The sequence below is a fragment of the Chlamydotis macqueenii genome, chromosome 4, assembly GCF_036417535.1.
Source record: "Chlamydotis macqueenii isolate bChlMac1 chromosome 4, bChlMac1.mat, whole genome shotgun sequence".
Taxonomy (NCBI): domain Eukaryota; kingdom Metazoa; phylum Chordata; class Aves; order Otidiformes; family Otididae; genus Chlamydotis; species Chlamydotis macqueenii.
The window spans coordinates 65,731,740-65,743,623 of NC_141559.1; the positions used below are offsets into that span (position 1 = coordinate 65,731,740).

An 11,884-nucleotide genomic window follows, 5' to 3' on the forward strand; every position below is an offset into this window, starting at 1 on the left:
TTTTGCTCCAACATGCTATCTTTTGACCTCATCCCTATCTAAAAATTCTTCACTGTTACTATTGAAAGGGAGAGATTGTTTTATTTGTTGCTTGTATGCCCCAAAACTATAGGGAAGTACATTAAAAATATTGGCCCCAAGTAGGAATTTCAAACCTGTTTGTTAATAATTTTGTGCATGTGTGTTAATTTATGAAAATGTAGAATTTGGTAGTGCATCATTTTGTAAACAAGGTGATGAGATTACTGAAATAGGAGTTTTGTTTTGCTGGAGAGTGAAATGTTTGTTAATTATAGTAGAAAATGACTATGCTATGTCTACATCTACTCTTACAGGAAAAAAATCATGCAAATAATAGTTGAATAACAGAAAGCAGACCAAAGACTTTTACTGCCATAAGTGGTAATTAAAGAGTCTGTACAAAAAGCTGTTAAATATTTTTATCTCCACTGACCTTGTTAATGCTGTGTTTTGCTATGAATTTCCTTCAGTTTAAATGTTGAAGTAACTCTTTGCACAACTAATTTGGGACAGATAATTTTTCTTCTAGTAGATACTTGACTTTATGTAGCATTATTCAAAGTCCAGCAACGTAGAAGGAAACCACTGTCTTCCATCTGGAAGCTAGCTAATGTTGCCTTTTGATTTTTTTTGTGAGGTTAAGGAAGATTACTTTATGTATTTCTAAAAGTACTATTTTTCATTGTATATGAGGGAGAAAGGAGGAAGAGATAGGTATGGAATTCTTTAGGATCTTTAGATAGCAAAAGAAGGCTTTGATATTTATTGAACTGTAAATAATGACAAGAGTTTACCAATGAATTTTTAGGATATACTAATATACCATTGAAAAGGGAAAATATGCAGTGTGAAGGGAGTGTTACTTGTAGACAGTCTCATTTTTTTTATCCTGTTTTTACTGCACCAGTCTACAGATATATGGATGCCTTAAAAACAGAAGCATCTAGTACTTTTCAGACTAACAGTTTTTTATTTTAATTCTTGTGATAGTGCAGCAGAGCATGTGAAAAGATGGGCCTGAGTTCTCCTAGTAGTGGACCTGAATTTTTTTTTTAAGTCATTAAAAGTGATTGGAAAGTGTCAGTATTTCTTGTTTAAATATCAATGAACAGAGAAATGATTTTATGAATATTCAAGAAATTTTCTACTCTAACTTGAGTTCTGGTTTTGGTTCTGGAAGCTTCATCTCTTTGTTAGCTGTGGCTCTTTCAGGAGAAGACTGAGAATGTTAGGCTAACAAAATATTTATATTTCCCATCCTCACTTTATTCTCAGGTAATTTCTGAAAGATGAGTTGTGAGGAGGGGGAAATGTGCTTCTAGTCTCAGCTGAAGAATCTGTGCTGTGAAATTGAATGCTTTGGAGTATTCTCAACTGTTGGATGTATAGAAATTATTTGAAGGAAACAAATGTTTTCTGGTCTAGATTCTAGATTTTGTTTAGTTTACAGAAGTGTGGTAGTCTTGAGCATATATATATATATATTTTTTTTTTTAACTTTTTTTTGTATTACATCTTTGAATGTATTACATCATTGAATGTATTACATCATAGAATGATTTGGCTTGGAAGGGACCTTTGAAGGTCATCTAGTCCATCCCCCCTGTAGTAAGCAGGGACATCTCCAACCAGATCAGGTTGCTCAGAGCCCAGTCCAACCTGGCCTAGAATGTTTCCAGCGATGGGGCATCAGCCACCTCTCTGGGCAACCTGTTCCAGTGTTCCACCACCCTCATTGTAAAAACCTTTCCTTATGTCTAGTCTAAATCTAGCCTCTTTTAGTTTAAAACCATTACACCTTGTCTTGTTGCTGCAGGCCCTGTTAAAAAATCTGTCCCCATCTTTCTTATAGGCCCTCTTTAAGTACTGAAAGGCTCAAGAAGGTCTCCCTGAAGCCTTCTCTTCTGCAGGCTGAACAGCCCCAACTCTCTCAGCCTGTCCTCATAGGAGAGGTGCTCCAGCCCTCTGATAATTTTTGTGGCCCTTCTCTGGACCTGCTCCAACAGGTCCATGTCCGTATGTCGGGGGCTCTAGAGCTGGATGCAAGAAATGTTGACTGTTGCAGTTCATCAGTGTATATTACAGGTGATGGGATGGGGTAAGCAAAACAGTGATCTAAGCTGCTGTCTTTAGATGCAAGGGAGTGTCAAAAGCACATCGAACAAGTTTTCAAAAAGTCAAGAGATTATTTTTTTGTACAACTGTTTAATTACCATTTGGAAAATGTCCAAGTTTCAGAACTGTCTGTTGTCTCCTCTTTCATGGCTTCTTACAAACCTGGACTCTCAAATTGCTTTCTATTCTTATATTACTCTAATATAATTGAAATCAGTAATAGATTTGAGCCAGTTTTCCATTCCTACAATTACTTGAACCTGGTGAAACCACTCCAACAGGACCTCCTCCTGACACACAGTTTGAAAATGGTGACTGAAAGCAGAATTCTACATCTCAGACCCACATGCAATGAAGTGTTGGGCTCTCAGTTATCAGCAGTTTTTGTGGTACCCTAAATATTTGGTACAGTGATCGTGAAAACTCAAAATAAATATAGCCTGCTGTATTTTTGGGAGAAAGTCTATGTATAGTGTAGAACTTAAATCATGCACAGTGAATGATGAGGAAGCATAAAAATTGTTTAATCAGTCATATGCATTTATTAGATCTACCTGCATAAAATATACACCCCATAGACCCATGGGAGGGATAGGCTGACTTTATGTAATATTTAACCTAATATTGTAATTTTTCTTGTCCTCTTCCTTCATTTCCTTTTTGAAGAGGCATTTCATATAGCAAGACTCCATGGTAGCTAATGTATTTTTTGTCTTATGTTCATTTTCAAGTTCTATTCTGAAGGAAAACATTGTTTATCCAACAGTAATTGAGAGTGCTAAATAATGTATACATGTCAGTAAGTGTATATATATGCATCATTTGTTTGTGCCTGCAGGATGTTTTAGTAATAATTAAGACGATCTTCATTGTGCTGAGACAGAAAATAGTAAATTATAAGTAATATATATTCATATATAATTTTTAAGTATGTATATGTGCACTTTTAAGTCAGACAAGTGGCCACTGAAACATTTCATTATAAATTGTAATGAAATGCAAGGATTTTGTTTGTTATATGGCAAACCATAGTTACGTTTAAGTATTCTTTCATTAAGATATTTTTCTTATCTTGACAAGGTAACATTAGGTGTGGTTGTCAGGCTCTTAAAAATATTTTTGCTTGTTGGTAAGTTGCTATTTGCCCATGTATCATAGTTTTGCCCTGATTGGGACCAGACTACACAGTCTCTCACTCCTCTCTCACCCTCCAAGGGAATAGGGAGAAATAATACAAGAAAAAAGGCTCGAGGTTCGAGACAGGACAGGGAGAAATCCTTGAAATTACTGTTATGGGCAAAACAGACTCGACTTGGGGAAAACTCTTTATTACTAAAACCAAAGCAGGATAATGAGACAGAGAACAAGATAACCTCCCCCCACCGCTCCCTCTCCCCGGGCTTAACATTATCTCTACCACCTGCCCTGCCCTGAGCGGCACAGAGGGGAAGAGGGAATGGGGGTTACGGCCAGTTTATCACATGTTGTTTTATGCCACTGCTTCATTGTCGGGGGAAGAACTCCTCACATTCGTTCCCTGCTCCATCGTGGGGTCCACAGGGGGAGGTCCCATGGGCCACAGTCCTTCGTGAAACTGCTCCGGCGTGGGTCATCTCTTCCACAAAGTGCAGTCCCTCCAGAATGGCTGCCCCAGTGGGCCCTCCACGGGCCACAGCCTCCTTCAGGCCTCCACCTGCTCCAGCGTGGGGTCCTCCACCGGCTGCAGGTGGATCTCTGCCCCTCCGTGGACCTCCATGGGCTGCAGGGGGACAGCCTGCTCCAGCATGGGCTGCACCACAGGCTGCAGGGGAATTCTGGCCAGGAGCAGCATTACTCCTCCCCCTCCTTCTTCACTGACCTTGGCGTCTGCAGCCATTCCTCTCACAAGAAATTCTTCACAGCAGGCTGGCAGATGCCTCTCAGGATCTCTTTACATCATCCATCTCATCTCCTCTCCACTTCTTGCAGCCAGGCCAGGCTGAGTTGGGCCCAGTTGGCTGCCTGGTGGGAGGCCAGAGGGTGAGGCCTGCAAGGCCCACAAGTCTTGTGCCTCCCCCTCTCTGCGCCAACTCATGTTTTTCACATCTTCTCCTCTCTTTTTTTCTGTTTTTCCCCTTCTTAAATATGTTATTGCAGAGGTGTTATCAGGGAATGTTCTGCTACCAATTGGCTCGGCCCTGGCCAGCAGCGGCTTCACCCTAGGCCCGTCTGAGTCCTAGACAAAGGGGAGCGACTTCTAGAAGCTTCTTACAGAAGCTAGCACCTTAGCCCACCCCCCACTAAATAAAACCAGAACACCACGTAATCATGGATTTGAAAAAGGACTCTTCCAACTGGACATAAGAGAATTCTTTGTAACGAGAATGGTTAAAAACTTCAACAGCTGGGTGATCAGATGGTGAAATCTGCACAATCTGCATACTTTGAGGTTTTCTGGACTTCACTGGATGTAACAGCGGGGCGGTTGATCTGATTTAGTTGTGCTTTGAGACAGAAGTTGGACTACACGACCTCAACACATCCATTAAAACCCAAGTTTTTATGTGATCCAAATCTCAGTTACTCACCTTCCCTGAGAAATACAGGGGTATCCTCATCTGCAGTGTTATTTAGATTTAAGATATAATTATTTTTTAGTAGACTCTCAGTGTAAGTTTGCTCTACTGCCTGGATTGTAGCAGGATTTTTAACTGCTAGATGAAGTGCGGTTACTGTTTTATAAAAGATGTATGGATAAGCTAGAGCTTGGTGAAGCTGTAATATTACCCTAACTGAAACCCTCTTCCAATGGATTTGTTTTGGACAGATTTTCTTTTATTTGGACAAATGAATATCTAAAACTATATCATGTTGTTTGAGCTTTGCCAAAGAAAAATTGTTAAAATCAGTGGCTGAGATGAGTAAATTCCTGTTGCCAAAAACCAGTAGTTTATTGTTTTTAACACTTATAAATACATTTTTACAGAAACTGTAAATATAACTTTGTCTCCCGCACCTCCCTTTTATGTGAGAATCTTACCAGTCTGTTGGTTTAACCTTAACTGTAATTTTTTCATTTAGAAATTGTCATAGATATTGGAATCCTGGCAATTGCACCACTCTGTGTGTCAACATCTTTTACTGTTTCTGAAGAACTGCCAGACATGTTAGCACTATGCTAATTTCCAGGTCTTTAAATATCTCTAATATTTCACAGTTTTCACCTCCTAATGCATTTTGATAGAGGAACTATTCTATGATTCTAATACATAGGTAGTACTTGCTAATGATTGCCATTGCGAGGGGCGAAAAACCCTAAACAGAGACTCTTCCACTGCTGTAGTTCCAGGTTGAGAAAATGCTAACACCTTGGGCATTCAGAGTGTGTTTTAAATATGTCTTTAGTATAGAGGTTCGTTACTGCTTTGCTATCTTATTTACAAAATACAGAATATACATTGGATGAGTGTTATGAAAACATGAAAATTGTTGGCATTTCTTTTTTTCTTTTTAAAAAGAATTTAGTAATTCTAGTGTAATTATCCTTCTGGAACTGGTATTAAGATCTACTAAGGGGAGGGGAAAAAAGCAAAAAAACTGCATAAAGAATAGACTAGTCCGTTTTTATCAATTAATCTGACAAAATATATCAACAGGTTGTGGAAGTAGTAAAACTCTTGCTTTTAATTTTAAAACTGTATTTTTTTTTTCCCCACTGAAGCAATGGATTTAAGAAAGAAGTGTACCAGGGAGTGCACTTTGAATTTAAGTAACAAAGTTAAAATCACTGATAATCTAGACTAGTGGATTTCCAAGGCATGTTGTCAAGGCTTTTCTTCCTGAGTGTTTTCCACAGTGAGATTTTAAGTTTAAGTGGGAGTTACATGATATTAAACTGAAAGTTAACATATGAACAGTAAGTAAAATTTTTCTTCCCTGTCCCAAAAACTCCTGGTAAATAAGTGATGATCAACACTTGATATTCTCACTTTTGTCATGGTCTTGGTACTGGGTTTATAAGCCTGCTGAAGAGGCTGAAGAACAGTACAGTTCTTCAGACTCCTGATACTGCTTTGGAAGTAGTTGGCAGTCCCTGCCACTGTACAGGGCAAGAAAATAAAGTTGAGACAAGAAAAATGTGTGTATGTCATAGATGTATTGAAAATTAATTTACTGTACTGCAAGTAAATTTAAAGTATTTCAAGTATTTAAAATGTTTTAGGTACAGCATTGAAGCATGATCCATGTGCCATGGCGCAATCTGTTGTACCGTGATTTGTTAATCTCACTGCAGGAAATGCTATTGTGAAGTCTTGAGATGAATTTATATTTTCACTCATGCATGTCTTTGTGATGGTAGATGTAATCCTCTTGTGCTGTTCTCTTTTGGGCAGAATTATTAATGTTGTGGTAGATTTAGGAGAAGTGTTTTCTACCTTTGCTTACACTGCTTTTAATTGAAATGACTGATTTTCTTTTGAAATGCAGAAAGTTCAGATGTTAAAAGGATGAGAAATTTTTCTTGTAGTAATATGTGCATGTGAAGTTTCAGATAATAGTATAGTAAAAATCTTGGGTGAATAAGGACATAGAAATAATGCAGTGATAAAATTTGTTCAAAACTGTGTAGATGCTCGCAGACAATTTCTGTGACCTTTCAGATTAAGCTGTATCTGCAAAATATCTCGAGTTAAAGAGTTAAAACTCCTATCTCACTTGTACAATTAATATAGCAGTTTTACATAGTTACTTTGCATTTCTTCTTACAATCTCCTGTTCTGGAAATTTAAGATGTAAAAATTTGCTCTGAGATTTTTCACCAGCTTTATTTGGAGTTCTCAGCCAGGGTTTGGCTTTTGTGCCAGTTACGTTGGTGGAAACTTTCCATGTTGTCTTTGGTGTATTTTTAGGATCTTGTTTGCTTCTTTTGGTAGATGTTGGGCACTACTAAAGTGCTTTAAATCAAGTAGGCTGAAGAAAACACTGTGCTCAACAGTATTGTACTGTGTAATGAGCTAATGTTACATCCTGGGCAGCTATAATCTATTGGGACATTGTGGTGAGGTATCTTTGATTCCATACCCTTTTATGTGATAGGAACTGATAGAATATTTAAAGGAGTACACATGCTGCTTATATTCCTCTTTCTAGGTAAAATATAGGTTTTCAAATTTTGAAAGTTACTATATTAGAGAAAGTGGAAATGTGTTGTATCGTTTTTTTGGGCAGTTTTCAAACAAGTTGAGACAACATAAGTGTATCTTCATGCATGTATATCTGCTTTAAAGAATAGCTTTTGATAAATGTAATGTCTTAAATTTTTCTCCACAGGGACCTTAAGAACAACCTTATTAGTACTATAGATCCAGGAGCTTTTCTGGGGCTTTCATCTCTGAAAAGACTGTAAGTAGTATATCTAGCTAGTCAGTTTAAACAAAACAAACAAAACCCTGAGAGTAGAGTAAGTCTTAGGTTCTGGAAATTTACATAGTGAAGCTGTTATAAAAGTTGAATAAGTACATGCTGTCTAAATTTATACACACACACACACTTGTATGTATGTATAAAACAAAGTCTGCTTTCAGTCTTATGACTGAAGAACATCCACTGCTTGTGGCTTGGCAGTCTCCCTTGTTTTTACTGACAGTTTCTTGTATTAATCCTCCCTTTTTGTATTTCAGTGACATGAAGCATCACTGGGTGAACATTCATTCAGAGCTCTGATGCCATTAAATCTTGCTTTGTTAAATGTTAAACTCCTCATTACAATTTTTTTTTCAAAGGTCATAGTGGAACACAGAGTCCCTTGCTATTAATACTACACTGAAGTTACAGTGCTGTTAATACTACTTTGTTGAAGGTTGTGCCAACATTCCTGTTAACACATTTTTTTTTTTTAATTTATGCCTTAGCTGTAAAAATTCTGTCCCAGTGAAACTTGAAAAACAAGACCTCTGCCTCTTCCCCTCCCTCCCTTTTTTCTTTTTCTTTTTTTTTTTTTTTAAAAGCAAAACCACTTCAGATTTTCAGAATATCTGGTACAACTTTTAATTCTTAGTGATTTTACTCCCCCTGCCTTTATTCAGCATACAGCTTTACAACTTTCCTTCTTAAATTTTTGTAGTATCTATGTTCACTTGTCATTGATCAAATGATCTGGCTCACTTAAAAGAAAATTTGGTTGGTAAGTGCACTTTTGAAAACCTTAAAAATAAAGCTGAAGGACCAATTCTGGACCATACGTATTTGCAAGCTTAATCTTTACTCCTTTAAGAATTTGTGGCAATTCAATTTAAGACCTACATTGTAAAATACATAATATTTAAATATTTGTTTAAGTATAAGTATAGAAGTAGCCCTATTTATGTACAATAAATGCACTAGTATATGTCTCTCTGACATGTCAATAAACTAAGTGATGTAGTGCATGTGATTAATATACTGTACTAATATGAAAATTTACTTTGTAGTGATGTAAGCCAAACTTATTCTAAGGGGGTTTACTGGTAAGGCGAGGCTCCTTTTAGCTATATATGGACAAACCATTATTACTTTAGAAGTGGAATAAAGACTGTGCATGTGTATACACCCATGTAGCAGTACCTTTTGGGTTTTGCTGACGAAAGGTTACCATTTTATATGGTGCAAGCTGTTACTCATGAATTTTAGTTGAAATACTTCACTTTGCAGACTGTATGTAATCTGGAAATAAAATTATTTATTCCAATTTTTGCTTTTTCCTATTTATAGAGACTTAACTAATAACAGAATAGGCTGCCTGAATGCAGATGTATTTAGAGGACTTGTAAATCTTATTAGATTGTAAGTATAATTTTGTATATAATTTAACTTCTTAAGTTTCAGTCTTATGTAAATTAACATTCTTTGTTTCAATGGGAGTAGTTTGTTTTAAGCATGTGCTTGAAAGACTTGGTGTGCTTATGGTTGTGGCTTGTTGCTCAGTGGCAAGCTTAAAAATAAAGGGCAGTGGGGGCAACCAAAAACGTGTGTCTCAGTGCTCTGTCTGCTTTGCCACCAGTTTCCTAGAAGGGGAGGCAGTAGCAGACTGTACAAAATATTTTCCCTAGAAAAGTATTTCAGAGTTACAGAATATCTTAATATTTGTGCCTACTACCATAGCATCATGGTGGTTGTGTTTTCCTGGCTTTCTTATACATATTGTTGTTCTTAATTTACTCTAGGAAAATAATATGTGAGATTATGGGCTGCTTCTTTGCGCTGCTTGTAAGCTTATTACACACTGCTTTCACTGATGTAGAGAAAGTGAGATGTATAATATTTTAAAAAATATTCTACTAGATCAGACATGCTTCTTACAGCATGTTAATAGTAACGTATCAATTCACTGTGGACAACAGTTAATTTTAAATTTCTTGAAATGTATGCTCAACATGTGCTAGTTGTTGCTTTAAATAAAAATAAAGTATATGTTTTCAGTCCATGTTCGCAACCTTAAAATTCTTCAGCTAAAAAAGAAGGATTGGGTAACAGTTTATTTTGGGATTTTTGCTAGGCTGTTAGACCTGATTATTATTCTTAAGAATTGTGAACTACAACAGTATGTCATAATATTGTTTTGTAGATTTTAAAATAATGTTATATTGAAGAGGTATTTTTTAATTTCAAATGGCAGTTGCTTGAGCATGAGTTCAAATCATGATACTTTTTATTTCTTAGGAATCTTTCTGGAAATCTGTTTTCTACACTTACACAGGGAACATTTGATCATCTTGGTTCATTAAAGTCTCTGTGAGTGCTTTTTGCATCTAACCTTTATTTGCATGATCACTTTGGTTCTTAACAAAAAAAAACATTTTATATACACTTGCTTGTACTACAGTTTAGCATTTTTACTTTTAAACCTCGTAACAGTGGTTTCTCTATCTAAATAAGCGCATGCGAAATATATGTACAGATATTCGGGTGTTTATATAACATCCTTCAAAAGATGCTCAGTATTTGTTACTTAGTTCTGAGAGAACAAAGCTATATGGCCCTCTAGGCTTCTGAAGGTTTTATTCTGTATGTCTCATTTATTACTTTATATTAAATAAATAGCATTTTACACCTTTTTTAATTAATGGAACAAATGCCTTTAAGGAAGAACTTAGTCCTTGAAGAACGGTATAGTTTTGTTACATGTAACACTGGGTACATCTCACCCTCATGATATTTTTCTCTCCTTTAATTTCATGAGTTGTAGTCTTGTGTAAGGAGGAAAGTAAATTAAAAAAATTAATCAGTGCTGATGATTAGCTTGCATTTTTCCCTGGTAGTCAGTTGTCTCACTTTACTGGGACTTTCTCAAAAGCTCTGACTTTTGGCTTTGACACAGAGTTAAGTTCTTGTTCATAACGGCAAATGTTTCTTTCCCTCCTCCAGCTTTTTAATTGCTCACCAGTTGTTATTCCTGATATTTTAATTGTGTACATAAAGGTTGCTGTCCAAGAACATCACAGAGCTGACAGGAGAACCTATTGTTGCTATTAAAAATGTGTGTGTCTAGAGGAATTCCTGTGAACAAAGACCAAATAGAATTTCACAGGAACGTTGATTTAGTTTTTGAAGTATTCTGCCTGTGATATTGTGTTATCCTCTAGACATTTGCAAAAATAAAAATAAATTGTTTTCATTAGAGGTAAAAAACCAGTATATAGTGTTTTGAAACATTTTAAACTATTTCTAAGCAGGTAAAATATTTGTTATCTTTTAATTTAGCTGACTACCTACGAGGGGATTTGGTATGTCTTTTTAGAAGAAAGTGTTAAATTATACAAAGACTATATGAATCAGCGAAAAGCCTTATATGATTTTTCATGTAAAGTAGAATAAAACTATCATTGAACGTATGTGAATATTGGTTCTGAAAAGAGAAACAGATGAGAGGCTGTTTTTATATTTCTGTTGATTTTACTGTTAAAGCATCGGATTGCTAAAATGAAGCAACGAAGTGTGTTCTTAAGTTATGGTGATGCATATTCAAGCAATACCGTGTTATTGCTCGCTTTAATAACATAAACGAAACTATAATTTTTTCATGCACAGGTATTAGAGATTCTTCATGTTTATGGAGAGGATTCCTTTTCTTGAGGAATGTCTACTTTTGTTCTCACACCAGCTGACAGATTAGAGTATCTTCCAATACACATTGGTAGGCAACCCCACTGTATTCTAGGGTATGACTGCTTGTTCTCTGTGACAATGAGAGGCATTGCACATCTGATGTCAAGCTTTCAGACCTTTGAGTGTTGTGTTTCGTCAGTGTGAATACCTATTTTGTGTTGCAGAGAATTTCAGACTGATTATCTTCTTTGTGATTGCAACATACTGTGGATGCATCAGTGGTTAAAAGAAAGAAATATAACTGTACGTGAAACTAAATGTGCCTATCCCAAGTCACTTCAGTCGCAGACAGTGACTGGTGTTAAGCAGGAGCTTCTGACCTGTGGTAAGCACTCCTGACAACTGATACTTACTTTCTAACGCATTCCATATTCTGTTAATATTGGTGAACAGACTTTTTGCCTTTTTTTTTTTTTTTTTTTTTTTTCGTTTGTTTCCCTGAAATTCAGCACTTACGTTATAGTGGTAATACTGATTCTTTTTCAAAGGCTGATCTTTAGTTGTTATTCAGTATTGTTTGCTTTTGGAAATACATAATGAATAAATTGGTGATTGTGGATGTTAATCTGTAGAAATTAAGGATGAGTAGCACACACTGGAGATAAAGTCCTTTTTCCCACTAATC

The 11,884-nt window shown here is 36.2% G+C and overlaps 1 protein-coding gene across 1 annotated transcript in view; it reads left to right on the top strand.

Annotated features, from left to right (window-relative positions):
* ADGRA3 (adhesion G protein-coupled receptor A3) overlaps positions 1–11,884 on the top strand; it is a 59,796-nt gene that overhangs the window by 18,020 nt on the left and 29,892 nt on the right. The window contains exons 3-6 of the mRNA XM_086746562.1: positions 7,447–7,518; positions 8,866–8,937; positions 9,814–9,885; positions 11,424–11,584. Coding sequence (XP_086602688.1) covers positions 7,447–7,518; positions 8,866–8,937; positions 9,814–9,885; positions 11,424–11,584 — 377 coding nt within the window. The remainder of the gene's footprint in view (positions 1–7,446; positions 7,519–8,865; positions 8,938–9,813; positions 9,886–11,423; positions 11,585–11,884) is intronic.